The sequence below is a fragment of the Crotalus tigris genome, unplaced genomic scaffold, assembly GCF_016545835.1.
Source record: "Crotalus tigris isolate CLP2741 ecotype Arizona unplaced genomic scaffold, ASM1654583v1 scf7180000018354.2857554, whole genome shotgun sequence".
Taxonomy (NCBI): domain Eukaryota; kingdom Metazoa; phylum Chordata; class Lepidosauria; order Squamata; family Viperidae; genus Crotalus; species Crotalus tigris.
Genome location: NW_024096961.1, coordinates 1,620,862 through 1,642,601, shown reverse-complemented (window position 1 = coordinate 1,642,601; position 21,740 = coordinate 1,620,862). Strand labels below are relative to the sequence as shown.

At 38.8% G+C, this 21,740-nt stretch overlaps 2 protein-coding genes across 4 annotated transcripts in view; both read left to right on the top strand.

Annotated features, from left to right (window-relative positions):
• The window catches only part of OSBPL5 (oxysterol binding protein like 5), a 154,787-nt gene extending 149,039 nt beyond the window's left edge, over nucleotides 1-5,748 (top strand). For all 3 annotated transcript variants that reach the window (XM_039350764.1, XM_039350765.1, XM_039350766.1), the window contains exons 19-22: nucleotides 664-802; nucleotides 1,546-1,648; nucleotides 3,273-3,375; nucleotides 4,036-5,748. In XM_039350764.1, coding sequence (XP_039206698.1) covers nucleotides 664-802; nucleotides 1,546-1,648; nucleotides 3,273-3,375; nucleotides 4,036-4,168 — 478 coding nt within the window. In that variant the 3' untranslated portion in view covers nucleotides 4,169-5,748. The remainder of the gene's footprint in view (nucleotides 1-663; nucleotides 803-1,545; nucleotides 1,649-3,272; nucleotides 3,376-4,035) is intronic.
• A 3,573-nt stretch (nucleotides 5,749-9,321) lies between these two features.
• PSMG1 (proteasome assembly chaperone 1) lies at nucleotides 9,322-19,745 on the top strand. The gene is made up of 7 exons (XM_039350763.1): nucleotides 9,322-9,471; nucleotides 11,280-11,374; nucleotides 11,577-11,728; nucleotides 14,736-14,798; nucleotides 15,573-15,771; nucleotides 16,887-17,023; nucleotides 18,608-19,745. Exons 1-7 carry the CDS (start codon nucleotides 9,341-9,343, stop codon nucleotides 18,677-18,679), a joined length of 849 nt encoding a protein of 282 aa, XP_039206697.1. The 5' UTR covers nucleotides 9,322-9,340; the 3' UTR covers nucleotides 18,680-19,745.
• Nucleotides 19,746-21,740: the final 1,995 nt, after the last annotated feature.

Below are 21,740 nucleotides of genomic sequence, written 5' to 3'. Positions count from 1 at the left end.
ATCATCTCTTGCAATATACCTTATAATTAATTTATCAGTGTCTTTTACCATTTCCTCTGTTGTAGGTGCCTAATTTATATAACAATGATATGACTGGATTGCCACAAATTTGAATTAATATTATGCTGTTGCTTATTGAGTTACAGTTAATCATGTTTTTAATGATGGCTTTTTTGAGCAACATTGCTACTCATTTCTTTATATGGTCTCATGCCGTAAAGATCACTCATCTAGTTTAAAGTGACCTTTTCTGATCCCCCAAGTTCAGTAATGAGTATGTGTATTCTTCTTCTTCTTGTGCCATATCCGTTATAGGATGTTGTCAATCATGTTGGTGATCCTGTTTTTATCAGCAGCCGCACAAAAAAGTGCTGTTGAGTTTTATCCAAACCAATCCCTTAGATTTTGAAGCCATGATGTTCTTCTTCTGCCTGGATCTCGTTTGCCTTCAATCTTTCCCTGGAGGATTAAATGGAGTATGCTGTATTTTTCTGGGTGTCGCATCACATGTCCGAAATATTCTAATTTTCGTTTTTTAATTGTTTTGATGATTTCCCTTGGCTTTCCCAGGCAGTTTATCACCTCCTCATTTCTGATCTTGAGTATGCGTATTACTACTTGTAAATCTGATGGATTTTTACAGTGTAAGCTTTTTTGTTAAAGTTTAAGGCCTTGGGATCCTTTGAATGATATTGCCCAGTATGAGAAGGACGGCATACTTCAAACCATGCAAAGGCACTTATCTAGCAGATTGTCAACTCACAAGAACATGTGCATCAGTAACCAAGTTGCACGACACAAGGTAATTAGTAATTAGCTCTGCTGGCAGTGTGCATTTTCCACAACGTTTAGAAAATTAGAGTACTTTTCTCCAGTCTGGTTCCAGACTGGGTGAAAAGCCAAATCAGATTGTGATTCCACAATCAATTCCCCATGGGTCCATTCCGAAGCAAGTATGGAATAATGTGGAATACTGTGGAATAACATAATCTCAACATAAATGCAAGAAGAATGACAGTTAGACAATATAATAATACGTAGTAAGTGATTGATATGTAGGATTTTACATGGCTTATTGGAAATGTTTTCCAGTAAATGTTTTCTCCTCACCACACCTTCGAAGCTTCACCAGAATAATTTGGGAAAAGATGCATGAGTACAAAACTCGAAACACAGAGAAAATTTAAAGGGAAAATATTTCATGGTCTGCAAATGTTGATACCTTAGAAGACAAAAATGGAAGAAGGAAAAATGAAATTGGGTATGCTGGAGAAATGCAGGGAAGGTTAGCTATAATCCTCTTTAAAATATTGGACATTTAATCAGGCTGTGCTGTAATTGTTGTTGCAAGCTTCCACTGCCCAGGTGTAGATTTGTAGTGTTATAATATAGCAAATCTCAACAGTCCATCAAGAAAACTTTTATTTCAGATGATAATTTGATAAGCAATTTCCATTAGCAGAGAGTCTGCACTAATTCTTAAGCTTCTAAATTGTCTACTGTGGCTTGTATCTTATGAGCTGGTTGGTATTTCTTTACATTCAGAATCGACATCGCAAAGCCAGCGATCAACCCTCCAACAATAGCCAGAACACTGAAAGTAGCTGTTCAACGCCAGAGTCTGTGCAGGAACTCTCAGATGATGAAGGCAAGTACTGTATTTTGCAGCCTGTAACATTGCCTGTATATCCCCCTGTCCTAGCTAAGACCTGTTGGTGTGTCACAATAGTTCATCAGCCTTCCTCAGGCTAGTGACTTCAAGATGCTGTTATGGGGCAATGAAAATTATAGCGTATCTGAAAGGCACTAGTTTAAGGAAAGCTCAGCTATTTTATCTAGGACATAGTGCTCACGGAATAATATGAAATAGCCCAAGTTTTTCAAAAGTTAGCAATAAATTGGCTAGATTAAAGAAAAAACATTATCCTTGGTTTCAAGTGTCAGAGGCCAAAGTAGATTTTTGAAAAGTCCTTTTAATGGTTTACATCACCTTCCCAACCTACTCCCTTCCAGATACATTTGACTTCAATTGCTATAGTTTTCAGCCAATCTGATCTTTTATTTGTTGAAGTCTCAGTATATCTGGAAGGCACCAGCTTGAGGAAAGCACTTTTAGTATACCGTATATGCCGACGTATTAGGCGACCCGGCGTATAAGAGGACCCCCGTCTTTATCGCGGGGTCGCCTTCCTAGAACGTCATCTTATACGCCGGAAACTACCAGTATTTCTGGCGTATAAGACAACCCGGCGTATAAGATGACCCCCGTCTTTGGCGCCGAATTTAGCATTTCCAGAAGTCGTCTTATACGCCGGCATATACGGTACTATGTTGATTTGTGGTCTCTAGAATAAATACCATAAATTAGGCAAGCTAACATTTTAATGAGATAGCAATGTTTGTAGTATGACCTCCTAGTATATTTCAACTTTTTAGAAGACTTTAAACCCCAGTGCTTTCCCCTTACTAAGATTCAAACCATACACTTCATTGTATTTGTTTTTGTGAAGTAATTCATATGCTACAGTTAGCTCAGGTTTTTTAATATACAGGAGCTCCCTGCAAGGCTCTAGGATCGGGGAGAAGTCAATGTGATAAAATGTTAACTGCCACTGTTTCTTCTACATAATTTCCATTTTTCTGTCAATGGAAATAATGTCAAAAAACCCAGTGGTGGGTAACATCACGTTGAGTTATCCCACTGCAAGATGGCCACGGCGAGTTGTCCCATTCTGATCCGCAAAAGGTGTATCTGGCTCTTTCCTTTGAATAGATCTGTAATCAATGTATCAACGGGGGGGCTGGTTAAAAATGATGACATGTACACATAACGTGACTCACACACATCAACTATCATGACAATAACTGCATAATTACATCATTTGAGCAATGGCATACAGGTATCATTTCGACATGTCATGGCTTGTTAGGGACACTGCTGTCTGAAGACCTAGAACAGGGGTGTCAAACTCGCAACGTCACATGACGTGTTGCAACGTATTGCAACTTTTTCCCCATTGCCGGCAATGGGATGGGCGCGGTTTTGGTGTGACGCACACCCTGACTTAGAATAATATCAGTGTACAGTGAATTTAAAATTAGTTTTGTGGTCCATTCCAGTTTTATATTGCCTTTCATTATGTATAAGCAAATCCTCTTCAGAGAAGGAAAGAATTTTTAAAAAAAAAATAGGAAAAATGTGGTATCGGATTCCTTTCTTTTTTCCAAATTGCATTGTGAAATCCTATCACTTAATTCATCATTTCACACAGGCCTTGGAAGCCCATGTGCTCAATGTGGGAAGGAAACCAGCCACTTGAAGGAAATTCACACTGCTGTCTTAGGACTCCAGAGAGCCCAGCAGGACATACATAAGTATGATATTTCATTAGGAATGCAATGATTTGTATGTAAAAAAAAAAATTCTCATTCACTTGCAGAATGGCTGCCAAAGTAGATTTAGCCAAGGACAAAACATTTTACCTTGAGTATTTTGGACAGTTTTAAGCAAAACCCTGGCAACAGCTACCCACCATGGTCTATCTATGGATTTTTTAAAAATAATTCAAGTGAAAAAAAAAAACCTGTGAGGCAGAGAGCCTGGCAGATATCAAAAGAAATGTTCACAGCAGGTGCTCCATTATGTGCCTGAGGAATGAAAATAGTTGGCACAGAATCCTAAACTGTGGTTTATAATTCACACTGGCAAGGGTTCATACATCCTATGAACCATAAGCGAGGCATAGGTTGACTGAGCATGTTATATGAACCCAGTCAAACGGAAGCAGCACGCTTTTAGAAGTACTTTGGGGACGGGGCAACCTATTCAACTTTGCTGCAAAGATTAGAGTTAATGAATAGAGCAACCATTGAAAGTGTGACATTATTTTAGGTCCTTTTTCTAAAAAGAGAGAAAAAGAAGTGTGTGCCCAGGCTTTAATTCTGCGTGGATGCTTTGCTTGTTGTGTAGGATCTGTATCTGTTGGTGACCATCGGTGACTTGAATAATAATGGCTTGATTTTTTTTTCTTCCAGAAACCTCACTGCGCTGAGCAAGGAATCTCTCTACAGGAGGGGCTCATCCCAAAATCTTGTGGACTCTCGCTATTGGTTTCTTCTCTGCATCTTTCTAACCTGTCAGCTCTTCATTAATTATGTCTTCAAATAAAACACTGCACTGGGCAGCAATAAAAGTGAGGAGCTGCAGAAAAGGGGAGACTTAATTGCAAGGGGCCCTTTGAGGCACCAAGCACTTTAATAAACAGCCAGGAGTGGAAAGAAGAGAGAGAAAGCCAGGTTAGGCAGGGAACCTGCATAGTTTTGTTCTTACGATCAGTGTCATTGCCTTTTTCCATGTACATTCACAAGGACCTCTTTACCTGTATGGGCCTTAATGCTAAAGCCAAATGTAGCTTTAATTGTGCAATTTTGTTTTCTACGTCTTGTCATTTTTCTGACGCAGTTAAAACGTTACCAGCCAGTATTGGTACACCCTTTGAAGCATTGTATGCATCTACTTCTTTTGTAAAATGGTTCCCACTGACTTGTTTTATATCTCTTCTCTTGTTGAGGAAGAACATTTTAGCATTCATTAAAATGTCTTCTGGAATCAGTTAATTTGCATACATTAAGCAACTATGTGAAAATTCAGCCAACGGATATAGACAGCACAGTTCCTTGGGTCTTCTGGTGTGTGCTGTCGCATCTAGAGTCCCTATGAACAGCACATCACATTCCATAAATAATGTGTAATTTCTTATAGCCTGCCACTTTTAGGAAATTGGAGGCCTTCAGGGTGCAATTAGCTGATGCCCTAAATTATGTCAGTGAGCCAAATAGGCCTGCTTATGTATCAGTTTTGTTTTTTTAATTTGGGTTGCAAAAATCCAGATGTTTGCTGGAAAGCAGCCAAGATAGAGAAAACCCCTATTCATCTGAATTTTGCAACCTACATAAGATAGCCGTGACACACACACACACACACACACACACACACGATTGAGACATAATAAGCATTATAGAAAAGAATGCCTCTGAACTGTGTCATTATTTTGAGATGAGCATGTAAGCACTGTGTCCTATAGGTAATTTTGTATGTCACAAAACCCCTAAGGTACTGGGATTCACCAGGATTCCCTTTTGCCACCAAGCGACCTTTTATTTATTGAAGCACACAAGACAGATACGCAAGCAGTTGCAAATCACTGCTTCTGCATATTTCTAAATTGATTACTTGCAGTCAATTTGTTCGGCTTCCCTGTATTTTCTATCAAGGATGATTGCTGGTACAGTGTTATATAATATCCTAATATCCTATGTAGGGCTGATTGACTGATTGAAGGCATCTTTAAATCTTGTGTGCACTTAGGTACATTTATAGTAAGGGTTTGCCTCTGCATCCTCCAAATCTGTTGATAGTCTTCCTATTTTTACACCATTTTTAAAAGATTTGCAATATTTTATGTAGAAATGCAGCCAGTACTAAGCTTTTCTTTTCTGGCCTGAAGTAATTCCAAGTGGTAAGTACTGCTATATATATATAGCAGTATATATATTATATATATCTGTATATATATGTATGTATGTATGTATGTATACAGCCTTAAACTATTTAGTGGTGTTGCCAGTCTGGGCTAACTTTCAATGTAAATGTTTCCAGATTTTTAACTATGTTCTTTGTGTGATGCTCCCATGTTAGGGGACAATTTGCTTGACACATTGAAATAAATTACATAATTTTCATTATAATTTTTTTACGGCTGAATCATTGTACATTGGATGTGTCTTTATGTTCTACTCAGCACTTTATCTGAGACACTTTAAAATCAAATGGAAAATACTGGGCCCATCACACGGATGCTGTCTGCTAGAATTCAGCAATGAATGCAGCTCCTCATTCTGAATAGTTTTATTTTCTAGCAGCCATGTTACCATATACAAAGAGTGCTTCCAGGTAAAACAAGAAACCTACCATTAATTTTAAAGGCTGTGTGACTTCTGGATGCTTTATTCCAAGTAATAGGAATTAGGGGCCACATGCTGGCCAAACTCTCCACTGCAGACAGATACTTTGCATTCCATTCTATAAGAATGACACCCAGTTTGGTAGCACTGCATGATGCAACTGCACCCTGTAGGCTGCAGTATATGAAATCACTAATCCGCTGAACTAACTCATAGTCTGCTGAATTATGATTTTGTGAATGAACCACAAAGGCAAGATTCATTGAATACTGTACAGATAAATCCTCAGTTTACAACCACAGTTGGGACCAGAATTTCCATTATTTTCTGATCCTTTTGCTATGGTTGTTAAGCAAATCACTGCAATTGTTAAGTGAATCTCCTGGACATTAAGGAAATATGGCGTACTCCATTGACTTTCCTTGACAGAAGCCAGCTGGGAAGATCACAAATGGGAATCACATGATCCCAGAACGTTGCAACCATTGTAAAGACATGCTGGTCGCCAAGTCACTTGTCTGAAATGGTATAGGTTATCCTGCTCGAGCAGGGGGCTGGACTAGAAGACCTCCAAGGTCCCTTCCAGATTCCTATTCTATGCTATTCCTGAATTTTCATCACATGAGGGTAGTGATGGTAATAAGTGTGAGGACTAAATCACTTTTTTCAGTGTCATTGTAACTTTGGCGCTAAATCAATGGTTGTAAGTTGAGGATTATCTGTTAAACCAAATAAGCCCCTTCAGAAATTGGTAGAGTGTTTGAAATGGTCAATTTCTCTATTGAGAGCTTCAAATAGAATGTGATGATCTAGATTAAAACTTATCTTCATTGAAGATATTGGTTGAGATTTTTTGTTCAGATCTAAGTTAATTTTAAAAAATAAATGCTGGCGATAAGTGTCAGATCCAAGCTTGCTTCCCTCTTCCAATATTGTATCAAGAGTTATACAAAGAATCCTTTCACACCTCTTCCTTTCCTTCCCAACATCTCTTTGGAATTCTTTTTTGATGTTACAGAACATTTGAGGGAGACTTGAGTGGATGAATTGCCAAGATAGTGAGAAACAAACAACAACTCTTGTGTTGTATCTTATAAGTTTGTTACGTTCATTCTACTTACCAACTACTGGTTGAAGCCATCCATTGGCACAGCTTAAGTATCATCGATATGATGATGATACTCAGTGGTACATCCTCACCTCATGATGATGTAACAGTGCTTTCCCAGTTCTTAGAGGCAGTGCTTAACCCTAACAAGACTGAGTGGTTGTGGGTTTTACAGCCCCATAGTTAACCTTGAATTACACTGCCCCACTCAGAGATGGTGCCCAATCTGGCAGTTCTCTTGGATTCCTGCCCCTATCTGAGGAGTTGGTAGCAGCCATGACCAGGAGAGGTTTGCACAAATATATCTTGCGAGCCATTTCCACCAATTGGTGGATCCTGCTCACAGTCACCATAGGTTAGTTGTTTTCCCATCAAACTATTGTAACATACTCTACATGGTGCTGGCCTTGAAGAGCATTGGGAAATTTAAGCAGGACCAGAATGCTACAGCATGTAATGCGCTGGTGACACTGCTGTTAGTCAGCTGCACTAGCTCCCAGTAGGTTACCAGAATAAAATTCATGGTGCTGTTGTCACTTGGGAAAAAAATAGTGATGGGATTGCCTCTCTCCAGTGTTTTCTGCCCTCTTTACCAGATTGGGCAGAATGGGAATACAGTTGATACAACAGATGTGAGATACAAAAGGCTAGCACAACCCAGCCCACTGAATCGCACCTTGCACCCTTAATTCCTTGTTATAAAAGGAATTCATTTCATCATCATCAATCATCGCACAGCCAGATGTTCAGACTGGGTTTGGCATTTTTGTCTACCTATCGAGTCCTTACCAAGGACCTGGGATAGGCAGATCTGGATGTCTGATGGTGTTGCAGATACCATCACAGGATGGAAGCTGTTCCCAGTAAGGCCACCTTTTGCAATTGACTGATGGTGAATTTATCAATGCCGATGATGTTCAAGTGCTCCAGTTGTTTCGGGATTGCACCCAAGGGACCTATTACTATTGCTACTACTGTTGCTTGCCTTTGCCACAGTCATTCTATTTCTATTTGTAGGTCTTTGTATTTTGTTATCTTCTCCAGTTCTGTTCTGCTGTCTCCAGACATTGCCATGTCCACTGACTAACCAAACTTTTTTGTCTTTTTTTATCGACAATTGTTAAGTCTGGAGTGCTATGTGGCAGGTGCCTGTCTGTTTGAATTCTGAAGCCCCAGAGCAATTTAACTTTTTCATTTTCTATGACTTTCTCTATTTTATGATCCCACCAGTTCTTGCTTGCAGGCAAATGGTATTTCTTGCATATCTTCCAATGCACCATTGTTGCTACTTTGTCATGCCATTGCTTGTAGTCAGTCTGCGCAATGTTCTTGCAGCAGCTTACCAGGTGGTCCACTGTTTCTTCAGCTTCTTTGCATAGGCAGTTGTCTTCTCAATTCTGGCTTTGTATGTATTTCTCATTAAGGCTTGGTCTTGTGCAGCTAGAATTAGTCCTTTGGTCTCTTTCTTCAACTTTCCTGCTCTTAGCCAATTGCCAGGTCTGCTTCCCCAGCTATTGTTTTTAATCTACTGGCCATGTAGTACTTTGTCTTCCCATGCCTCCATTCTGTTCTTCATTTGGTCTTTCTTGTAGGCCAGTTTGATCTCTCCAGTAATAAGGAAGCCTTCCTGATATACTAACTTCAGTGCATCTACATCATTGTCCTCCTTCATATTCTTCCAAAGCCATTTTTTCTTCTTCAACCATCTGATGTACTTGCAACATTCCATGCCCATCTATTTGCCTTGGTAGGTAGACTCTGCCAATGTTACTACGTGGATGAAGGGCATGATTCATTGTATTATTATTGTTGTTGTTGCTATTATTTTTATTATTATTATTATTAATTTCCTAGTCAGATCTGAGGATAAGCTTTTATCTGCCCCTGAAGGTTATGAAAACGGCCTTTCCAACCACCACGGAGTTTATTCCAAAGCCCTCCCAGATCGAATCAGTGCCCCTGTGTAAGCCGACGAGAGGTCATTCCCTTTCCCTATCTTTACACTCGCACCCACTCAACTACCCAGAATCGCAAGGCATTTAAAGACCAAGAAAAGCGATATAAACGTGGACGATCCGGCTCTATGCCACCGGAGGGCGCTGCAAGAGCCGGAGCTGCCACAAACTAAAAGCGATCACCCGAACTGAAGGCGAGCATGCTCGCTGATCCTCGCAGATCCAGCTGCTTGGCTTAACCCGGAAGGAGACGCGCTTTTCGGCAGTTCTCCAGCGGCTACTCTCCCGGTGAGTCGGCTAGCTTGAACCGGAGATGGCTACGTTTTTGGGGGAGGTGGTCACACCCCAGTCCCGCGCTGGCCTGGATGACGAAGAAGAGCTTGCAGAAGAGCGCGAAGAGACGCAGGAGGATCGTGAGATTCGGCTGGCGCTGGAGAAGAAAAGGTCGCGAGCAGGAGAAATCCGTGAACGAGAAAAGATTTGGGGAGGAGGGAGGGGGAGACCCTTCGCTTCTGAGCACGTTCAGAATGTGGCATTTCGTCTTTAAAAGTTGGCGCGGAGAAAAGGGGTGCTGCTCCCCCAAAACGTTCACTGTAGCTGAAAGGGGTGCACAGCGCACTTGGATCTGGAATCATTGTTAGTTGATGTATACCAGTGTTTCTTAAAGTGGGCCCTCCCAACCAAAACCCTTTCAAGGGTCCTCGAGACCAAAATTATTTGCCGGCCTACGTTGGGAAATGAAGTATTTAAATAATACAATAATTAATACGCTAAAATTCCGTCAAATGGTCATGGAAAGCAGTAGCATCAGCGAATGCGTTGGTTTTAATTTTTAATACGGTGCATATCGAATATAACCCATACAAACGATAGTTCTTTTGGGGTCCCCCATAAATTTTAAAAATGGGACCTGAGCACTGCTTCAGTCTGTTAACTTGCTGGATGGAGATTGCACCATGTGATAAATCAGGAGTTGGACAAACGGAGCTTGTGCAATATGCTAAGCTTCAAAAAAACAGGCAGCATTATTATTCACCAAGCTTAGTATAGGATGTGAATGTAGCAATAATAATTTGTAGTGCAAATTTGGCTGAAGTGCCTCTCAAACAAATTAAGTTTCTAGTATATTTGATTGGTACAATAAATATGAGTTATAAACTTCATAATATAACATATAGTGAGCAATGAAATAGCTTTTAGCGCTATACTTACATTAGTCCTCTTTGGGGCAAAGAAAAACCCATCTTTCCTGGATATCCTTAGTGTCTGGCCTGATTTAATTAAGATGGGACTGAACCTGAGCTTGATTCTTCTATGCATCCCCATTAACTCTGGAAGGGCACTTGTGATCATTAGATGTGTGAGAGAAATGTCAGCATTGCTTTGTGGTAGTGGTTGTTTTTTTAAAGATCCTCTTATTTCAATACTAAAAATTAAGCACAAAAAATCTCCTCTAGACATTTGCCCTCTCTAACAGAAGTAAAATCTGCTTTATTAGGTGGAGTGATTTGCAGTAGAGATTTTCCTTTTCTCTTGTTTCTGTTTCCCTTCCTGTCAGGTTTTCTGTAGCTGTTTTTCAAACTTAGTTACTACTATAATAACCACATTGGGTAGCAGAAAAGACACAAAAACCTCTCAGCCGAAACCCTAACAAACCAAAAAAACCCTGGGGCTTCATAGAACTGCATGTAGGCTGTGTTTTCATTAAACACTTATTTCTTTATTGTAGTTTATTTTTAATCCAGCTTTCTTTTCTTTTACAACATACTGAACTATTAACTGTACATTCTAGATTCATGCAACACATTAAGCTTACCTGTAGTTACCGAGTCTACATTCATTGTCTCATGTGAATGCAGCCGTGTTGTTTTTCAGTGGTTAGTTACTTTTGATTTCCTTGGGGAAATGGTGCAGGAATCATTTCTTGGGAAAGCAGCCTAAAAGCTGCTCACTGTATCAATGAGTGGAGAGTGAAAGCATTTTTAGTCAGTGGTACTGTTATGGAAGCTTAGAGGTTTTCTTTGTATTCATTGTGATTGTGTGATGTACCATTTGCTACCATTAGAAGATGTTTCATTACCGGATTAGATAACATCTTCAGTGCTATAGAAATGTCTGCAAGGAAACAACTAAACTCAGAGAGCAGCAAAGATTCCACACAACAAAATTGCTTTTCTCTGATGTAACTCAAGTTTTTTTTCTGTAGCCTTTTGTTCAGGTCTTTTTAATCCTGTTCTTTTTCTGATACTTAGAGATGTTTGTATCACCTGGAATACCTCAGACATATCGGCAGAAGAAAAGTTTCCTTGTTCAAAGTTTATCTTGGGTGTTGGAGGCAATGCAGTAGGTGAGAAGCAGAAGATTCTTTCTTTCAGCACTGAAGTAGCTTGTGGAAGTCTTCTTGGTTCATTTCTATCAACCGAAATAATTTGTGGATCATGGTCTCTGTGTAAATTGAAATGCAGTGCTTAGTCTTGCTAATAATGATTCTGAATAATAGATTCAGAACAGTCTAGTGATTCATCTAATAAATCTCATTTGGTCCACAGCATTCTTGTCTTCATTTATTTTGAATTCTGGAAGCTGGGAGCTGGTTGGCTCTGCCCAGTTATGGAATGAGTGGTGCAGAACATCAAAAGTAACCAATCTTCTTCCAAAAGATTCATACTGTTGTTTTTATCGGTCAGTTTCAGATCCCACAGTAAGTACTGTAGTATCTCTTACCATTTGGAGGCAGAGAAGTTCAATCAAAACTTTCAAAATTATTTTTAAAAAGTTAAATTAAAGCAAGTCAAACTCAATTCCTGGTGATTTCTCAACATGACTGTAGATTTTTTTGACAACAGTCTGGAAGGGGGTTGCTATTGTTGTTGTTGTTGTTATTATTATTATTATTATTATTATTATTATTATTATTATTATTATTATTACACAGACTGGCCTTCAGCCCTGGGTTTCCATTATAGTCACCCCTTCAAATACTACAAGATTTGACCCTACTGAGCTTTCAGACTGAAAGCTGCTTTCAGACTGCTAAGACTTCAAACTAATAGTCGTTCTTCACTTTTAGCTTCTGCACCACACAAATGCTTATGTACAATTAGCTTAGTTGTTCCTGGATACTTCTGTCTTTTCATTTTTAAAAACAAAGCAGGATAGTTTAAAATGAGAACACCACTAACTAAATATTAATGCACTCCTATACATTTATATTAATGGCAGCTTGTGGGTTGAGTCTTTTTAGATACTGCCCACTTAAGCAGGAATTTCTAACTGAGAATTCTTTAGGTGAATATAAGTAGTTGTCTCCACACTAACTTCAGGTGCCATCCTCTATATGCAGTGCTGTTTGGTACTTCTAGCCTCTTCCAATTATCTCATGTGCCAGTGAAGAAGAATCATGCAGTAACAATTAAGGATGTGCCAGTTGGAATATTTGTCCAAATTCAGTACAGGTAGTCCTCAGCTTACAGCCATTCACTGAAAAAAGAGACTTCTGACCATTTTTGGTCATGTGATCAAAATTTGGATGCTTGGCAACTGGCATGTATTTATGACGGTTGCAGTGTCCTGGGGTCGTGTGATCATCTTTTGCAACTTTTTGACAAGCAAAGTCAAACAACTGTTAGTAACCTAACTACTGCAGTGATTCTTTTTTTTTTTTTGTAATATATTTTATTGATATTTTTTAAAACATAAATCACTTAATAATTGGTGAACAGTGTGTTGTCTGGGTTACATTTGTAAAACAATCATTAACAATAGATTTCTATAATCCATAATCCACATAATGGTTTTAGTTGATTTCCTCTTTTCCCAAAGCATCCTCTTTTATAAACATTGAGTTGATACAATTCTTATTGTTTTGATAGATAACAATTAAATATATAATTTTCCCCAATATTCCTAAAAATAATAATCACATCAATATAATATTTCTTTTCTATCCAATCATTCTGGTTGCCTTATCATAGATCCTGTTACGGTCCTTATTTTAGTTTATTTCTCCCACCAAATTCTAGGTATTCTTACTTGTTAAGATTTTCTCAAAAATTAATTAAAAATTTAATTCGAAACCATCTCACACTTTTACATTTGTTAAGGAATAGATAAAACAATGAAAAGAAAAAAAAGAAAGAAGAACAAGAGTAAAGAAACATAAAAAATAACATACTACTTAAAATATATATCCCTCCTAAGCTAATATATATTTATTTCCTATTTTTTTTATTTTTAACCCTAATTAAAAATATCTTTAATCTTTAAACATTCCATTTAATACATCTAGTCATCCAGTCCTTTTAACTCTTATTCAAAACATTTTTAATCCGTTATAATTTTCTTAAATTCAGTCACATTTAAGTATCTAAAACATTCCCTTCATCTAGATCATTTCAACTTTTTTATATTACTCATATCAAGAAAGAGAACAAAAAAGGGAAAAAAACATACTATATTATTTAGGGAATTCGTCCCTCTTAGAATGATATATATATTCCAAAACTTTTCTATTACTTTAACCATATTCAAACAAATGTTTCTTTTTTAAGTATTCTCTCTGGTAAGTCCCATCATCTATTTTAGTCTTTTTCCTTTGCTCAGTATCTTTCTTAATGTATTTTGCTGACCCAAAAAGTTTTTCCGTATGTTCGTAAATGTTGCTGTAAGTATAAAAAGTAAATCAGATGAAGTGCCTCGTACGGGGCTTCTGCCTTTCCATGTTTGTTGAAAATCTTTTTCTTTCTCTCCGCTTCTCTTATCATTTCCTTTCTCTCCAATGTTCCTGACACCTCTACAGTCCATTTTATCCAATCTGTTTTCTTGTTCTCAGGTTTATTTTGTAGTCTTAAGGGATAAGTTGTTTTTTCCAATTCTTGTACATTTTTTTCCCACTAGGATTAAATCAGGTTTCCTTGTTTTGTTAAGTTCAATCTTTAAATTTCTATTCTCAGTTCTATATCCATTTGTCTGTTTTATCTGCTTCTCTGTTGTTGCTTTCTGGGATTTTTTTTGTTGTAGAGTTAACTTAGAAATAGATTGATTTATATTTTCAAAGTTATTTTGATTTCTTTGTAGTTTAAAGTCGTTGTTTGGATTAGTTGCAGTATACTATATATCTCCTCCTGTGAAGTATTTGTTTTCTTGATATGTTCTTTCTACATGTCTCTGCTCCATGATGGACAAGAATTTGAGTTTTTCTCTTCCTTTCTTTTCTCTGCAAATAGAGTCCCAATTAAATAGATATTTGTAATCCAAATAGTTCAAAAAAAGATTTTTTTTCCTGAAATTTATAGTTCTTTGTCCACAGCCCAGATATTGTCTTTTTTTTTGTCACAGCTGTTCTTTGTTGTTAAAACTTTGAAGGTCACAAACACAGATTAGCTTTTCCCAGGTTTTGCAGTGATTCACTTAACGGTGGCAAGAAAGATTATAAAATGGGACAAAACTCACAACTGTCTTGCTTAGCTGTGGAAATGTTGGGCTCAACTGTGGTCATAAGTTAAGGACTACCTGTATAATGTTCAACGGAAATACATATATATTCACTTAGAAGTTAGGTTCTTCTATAGTGCATGAAATTTACTTCTAAGGAAATACCCAGAAGATTGCAGCTTGTGGTGATCCAGAGGGTGAGGTGAGGGTTGATTGGTTGCATTAGGCTTTCATGTCTCTTTCACTAAAATTAATGTATTTCTCATCCTTTTCAGATTTTACTGTGCCAATGCAATTGTCACGTGGCTGAAGACCAACAGTTTCAGTGGGTTGAAAAGGTAAAAGGGGAGAAATGGGACAGTCAAGGCCAGGGTCAAATCACCAGGCCCCTTCCCTTTCTGTAGGCATGTTTGATTATGTTTTGGATAGCGCAGGTTGTGAATCTGAGGCTGCATTTATCTAGGAGTGGCTTCATTTAATCTTACCTAAAAGAAAAGAGGCATTATTTGGGGGTTGTATAGTGATTCAGATTTGAAAACAAAAAGATCCTTTGGAGTGCACATGTACTGTATTTTCAGAAAGCACGTGTCTGCAGCTGCCTCTCTTCCTGACATTGCAAGGCTGCACGGCTATCCAGGGATCCTGGGAATAGTCATGTTTGGTTTAAATTAGAGTTGCGGAAAGGTATTACCTGCGCAATTGTGTGTGCTGAATAGCTCCTTTTTTTACCTTAGAATCTGATCCACACACAGCCCTGCTTCGTCATATTAAAAATCAGATTGAAATCAGCAGGGGAAGGGGCAGGGGCAGAATCATTAGCAGCCCCCAGTATCTTTGGCTTCCAAGAATGGATGTGACCTAGTTCATCTCTTGGATTCAGGAATGTTGGTGAGCCGTGGTGGCACAGTGGTTAAAGTGCAGTATTGCAAGCTAACTCTGCCCACTTTCAGTAGTTCGATCATGACCTGTTCAAGGTTGACTCAGCCTTCCATTCAGTAAAATGAGGACTCAGATTGTTGGGGGCAATATGCTGACTCTGTAAATTGCTATAAATCGCTTATATGAAGCAGTATATAAGTCTAATTGCTATTGCTATTTTATCTTCCTTTTAGATTTTTGGATGCCTACAGAAGATTGATTTGCAAGTATTGGTTCTTTCAGCATGTCCTGTAACAGATTATAAAACCACTGAATCCACTCTAACTCTCCCTTCACCTTTCCTGAAAGCACTGAAAACAAGAGAGTTTAAAGACAAAGTTTGTTGCTCCCTTCTAGAACAGCCAAATATTGTACGGGATCTCCCGGCAGCAGGTATTTCACACAATATTTATGCACATTATATGTACATTTTAGTAGTATTTGATGGCTAATGGTAATAACATCAAATCCTATCATATTTTAGCATGTATTTCCTATGCTAACAGAATTTCTAGCATTTTTTTTCAAGAAATGCAAATTGTAAATCAATGTATTATAACTTAATCTAGTAAGTCTTATTGAATTACTGGACTTTTAATTCCGATAGGTATTCATTTATTTACTTTTACTTACAAGACTACCCGTGACCCCCCCTTGGGTCATTGTTTCAAAGATATTTGCTTATCAGATTCCTCAGTGCCTTCAACAATGGCAGATGAAGCTTCCATTCTCTATCATTTCTCCATCCGAGTGAAAAGTGTTTTTGTGCACCTATGGGGTGCTTGGGACAGCTCTACCCCCTCCCCTACCTGCCTTGCCTTGTGGTGGCAGCACCCAGTTTCATGCCGTAAGCAGCCGCAGAAGTGGGCTGGCGGCCACATGGGCTCCTGCTGAACTGGACTGTTGGTGCCAGCAAGGTGAGGCAGGTGTCAGGGAAAAGAATACGACATCCCCCGAAAATAAGACCTACTGCCTCTTTTGGATGCAAAAAACTATAAGACTGAGTCTTGTTTTCGGGGAAACATGCTAGCACACACATATCAGGAGCTGACCACTGGAAATGTTTTGACATTTTGTATTATGTCATAAAATGCTTTATGATAATTTTATGTCATAAAATTTACGAAATTTCAATTCCATGGGACTTATGGATCCTAGATTTTGGGTGCATTCTGTAAATTAACTCTTTTGAGGTACCTTGGTCAAAAAGTAGTGATTTAGCTCACTAAAATTGTGTGAGTTAACCAGCTTCATCCCTAGCTTAAAAGTTATAATGGGTGAGATCTAGTATATTTGAACAACAGAACATGATCGTTTCTTTGGTCTTCAAACATACGTTACAAATCAGGTATTAGTGTTGCAAGTTAAAAGTTACAATTTGTGTATCAACATAATCATTGAGTTGGGTTTCCTTTGTAGAGTAAAATGGAAGATACTGCTACAGTCTAATTGGTAGTTCGCTGTTATCCCAAGAATGTATTAATTATTTTGCTCTCTTTTCCATTTAGTTCTCAGTTACTGTCAGGTGTGGCAAATCCCTGCAATATTTTATCAATGTTACACTGATATACTCCAACTGGACTTAGTAACTATTGAAACCTTCAAACCTGTCTTATCATCCAAAATTCTAAAAAGTTTAGTGGAGGTAAGATTTAATTATTACACTGAATAGCAAGGAGATGGGTGAATTATTGTGTTCTGGCCAGAGTTGCCTTTGGTGAGATGGGCAGCTATATAAAATTGATTAATAAATAACACCAAGTCCTTTCAGTTACACTTTCATTTACATGAATTTAAACAGGTACATGCTGGTAAATTTCAAAACATTTGCATTCTTCAATCCAGTGGTAGACCTACTTATTTAAAAAAAGAGAGAAAGGGTAAGGCTACAGAAGCCAGAATTCTGCTAGAGTAGAGGTCCCCAACTCCTGGTCTGTGGCCTATTAGGAACCGGTCCACAAAAGCAGCGGGCAAGTGCGTGAAGCTCCATTTGTGCACGCCTGGGATTAGATTGCACATGCGAAACCATCCCTTCCCTCCCTCCCTTGCCGCTGCTAGTCTGTGGAGCTGGAAAGGTTGGGGACCACCGTGTTAGAGGATTGAGACTGAGTAAAAAGATCAGAGATCAGACTGAAGTGAGTGGTCCTGTGAGAAAATGGCAGAATCAGTTGGAGCCGTAAGATTTCCAGCCTGAAGAATGTCGTTCTTGGCCACTTTCTCAGTGCATCTCAGAACATCCTCCACTGCCTGCAACCAGCATCCTGAGGCGGGTTGTGGGGGGAAACACCCATTGCAGAGCACTAAGTCATCCTCGGGTTTTTTCAGCTGTGGAAGCATAATGGATTACAGGCAGAAATGGTTAGTGACCCATCCTTTCACTGGGCAGCTTGCCCCAGGCCCAACATGGTTAGTTGTTCTGAGGTTGACTAAGATCAGTTAAGAGGCTGCTATTTGCTGTTACAATAATTAAGGGTATTATAGTTAACTGAATGCTGTTAGATTAAATTTCACTTTATTAAATCAACATGTAAGTTTAGATTCTCTGGAGATGCTAATAGCAAGTGAATAAGGTTGCTAACCCTCAAATAAATAGCAATGAAAAAAAGAGAATTCTATTTCCTGCTTGTGCCAAATAGCCTTCTCCCTATATCCATGGGAGCACTAACATGTTCACACAAGTGCCCAGGGATGTTATTTTTGCCTTTTTGCCAACTTTGGAAATAATTTTTAAAAACACTTTGTGGGAGAACTCTGTGACTTTTGGAGAGGTTGGACTAGTAATAAGCATACCCTGGCTGCACTTGTGCCTATCCTTATTTGACAGAAATGCAGTTCAGTTTGTTACATCTGCGTAGATCAGTGTTTTTCAATCTCTAAAATGTGTGGCATTCAACTCCAAAAATCCCCGTTGGCAAGTTTGAAAAACTGGACTACATATAAAAGAATGCCCAATTAAAATGTTGATGTTTATAGTAGATTTAAGAGTGCTCAGTTGTCTGTTCAGTTATTTTGTTTTCCTTTTCTGTTGTTCCCATTATTCAGTAAATTATAAAAGCATGAAACAAGAACAACTGATTAGCAAATTGTAGAGTTTTGTGTGTTGCATTTCACAAATGCTTCACTTGCACATGGCTTATTTTGTAGGTAGGTGTATAATTTCCCCCAACAATTGTATTGTGAAACCCCTTCAAAGGTTGCTCTAATTTTATTTTTATTTTGTTTTTCCCAGGATATTTCAAGAAGCACAGAAATATTGACAAAATTGGTGACACCCAATGACATTCATAACATCTACACTTAAAAATGACTTGTGAGCCTTCAAAATTTGATTAAGCTTCTGCATTTGTAAACTGCAGCTACTTTGGAACACACTTCTGCATAAGTGGGACATGCACTATTTTTTGTACCACATACTGGTCATTTGGGGGAGGGTTAGACTGATTTAAAAAATTAAAACATGACCTTTTTATTTTGTACAAGACAAGTGGAAGAATATATTTGCTGTTAAGAATATTTTATGCATTTTGTTTCCAACCCACAAGTTGCAACACTATTACCACAAGGCATATTAATGCAACAAAAGACAAAGATTTGAGTAAAAAAAGCAAAAGAGGCAGAATGGTTTCTTAAAATCAGTGTTAACTACTTAAGCATAGTGAGAGAAAAAATACAGGAGAAACAGCACGAATATGAGAAAGCAGAGAGCTGGTGTTGGATGATTGTGTCAGAAAAATGTTGAGAAAGTTTGAGGTCCAACAGATCTAAAGAGTGACTAGTTGAAGAAGGTGGTTCAGCTTAGTTTTAAGACTATTCTTCCTCTCAGCTCTACATGCATTGACATTATAGCTTTGTTTGAACGCATATTAATGGAATATATTTCCCTTCAGTCAAATATCCAAGGTGGCATACTACAGCATTTAAAATTTACAAGTGCAAACTACACATCTTGGGTGCAGTAGTTGTCTTGGAAACAACAATTGTATTTCAGAACAAAAATTAAAAAAATAAATAGGGCCTGTCATATAGGACAATGGTTCTTGAAATAGTCTTATTCAAATTTTTCAGGCCTCTGGAAGCAATAATTTGGACTGAAACTGGACACATATCTACAGATCAGCATGAGGCATCATCAACCTAGACAGCCACATTTTAAACGGATGGCAGTCACTTTGTACCCTTACCCACTAGAAAGAGAACTGAATTCACCTTCATCTCAATATAATTAGAAGAGTAGAATGGATAGAATTTGGAAAAATGTCAGGACAGAAGAGGTAACATAAATACATTTATTGTCCACTTTTCCATGACTGAAAGTATATGTAGAAATACTGAAACATTTAAATAAAGCAACCATCACAATGCTAAAAGATGCATCGAGCAAATACTGGATTTTAGTCTTTCAGAATGACAGTCGAGGGAAGGTACCTCTTTTAGAAAGCCCTTCCCTTGCCTGTTTGCGTGACACTAGCAACCAGATTCTAAGTAATATATTGTGTGAATCCAGAAAAATACATTAATTAGATAGCCAGGCAAAAAGTGGGTACAGATGCTGCACTTACAGTGCCACAATGCTCAGATAGGGCAATCCATACTAACAATGGCATTTGAAGCCTCCGAATTTCCCAGAAGACATCGCCTCCATCCTATCTGAATGTGTTCAGGTATGATCAGATATAGTAACCAGCTATAGAGCTATAGATTTAAAACAGCTGGCTGTTCGTGAATACTTAAAATTAATGCCTTATATCAGGGGTCCCCAACCTGTGGGCTGTGGCCCACTATGCGGCTGCTTGGCCACATGAAGGGACGGCCAGTGCACGCGCACATGTGCATACACTCACCCCCACACACACTAGCACCGCCCCGAGCATCCTGCCGGCACTAGTGCCACCCCACCTTCGAGCATCCCACTGGTGCTAGCGCTGCCCCGCTCCCGAGTGTCCCACCAGCACTAGCGCTGCCCTGCCCAAGTGTCCCACCGGCACTAGTGCCATTTGCCACCCCATTTGCAGCACTCACCCCCATGCAGCCATTTGTGTGTGTGCATGTGTTCATGTGTGGCCATTTGCATGCGCTTGTGCGGCCCATTTGTGTGCACATACACAGGGCTCATTTTTGCGTGCACACACACACACAGGCTATTTGTGCACGCACATGTAGCGGTGCCTGCCTCCCTTTCTGGGCAGCCAAATCAAAAAGATTGGAGACCTCTGCCTTATATGGTGCTGCAGTCAATAGTGTTAATCTTTTCTACAATACTCTTACGTTTTTGTCCATGTTCCTGCTAGCCACACTCAGCAGAAATCCTGGAAACTTCCCTTCTATTATCATACTTTATCTGAGAAAGGGGGTTATGATTGAGAAGGTGAACATCATCCAAAATGAACAGGATGAGCCCTGAATGGCAGACCATGTTGGACAGTGGACTCTTCAAGTAAGAGTCCTGTTTACATTCAGGTGGAGAAGAGTGAAGTAATCATTTGGCTGTGTTTGCGCAGTGTGATTATTCAAGTTCACTGTGGTTTGATATTAACTATGGTTCATAAGTCAACCATAAACAGTTGATCCACTCTGTCTGGACTTATATCTAAATCCTGCTACACTAAAATACGATAAGACTAGACTAGTTTATGGTTCAGTGCATTGTATGAGCTCAGTTTTGGCACAATTCACTAAACCATAAACCATAGATAATGGACCTGTGTATGAGCCAAATCTGGAAAAATTATGAAATCCTGTATTGTGTGAACTGGGCTGCTATACTAAGCTACACTATGATCCATTTCTTTAGCATGTTGCATAAACCTAATTAACCTTGGTGGCTTACATTGTATGAACAGAGTTAAGTTTGTACAACATGCTAGACTAAAATGTGAATGGTTAGTTTATGTTTCCATATTTTAGTGTAGTTTAGTCAACCCGGATTAAAACAATCATAGTTAGCAAGTTGCCCAAACTCAAGTCACTAGGAAGTGCTGTGTGTATTCAGAAAATGAGGAAGGTGTGGAGAATTTTGTCCTGCAAACATAACCAAATGTTTCAACTTCCTGCTCCAGCAGTTTTACAGATGTGAGTTGATCCACAATTCCTGGGAGCTGGTGTTCTTTGAAGCTTATTCTCCACCAGCTTAGTTCAAACCGGCCTCATTTTTTTCTTGCCCTTAGACTGAGCCTAAAAGAGTCCATTTGGTGTAATGCTTAAGGCACCAGGCTAGAAACCAAGAAAACATGAGTTCTAGTCCTGCCTTAGACACAAAGCCAGCTGGATGACCTTGAACCAGTCACTCTCTTTCAGCCCTAAGAAACAGGCAATGGCAAACCACTTCTGAAATCTTGCCAAGAAAACTGTAGGGACTTGTCCAG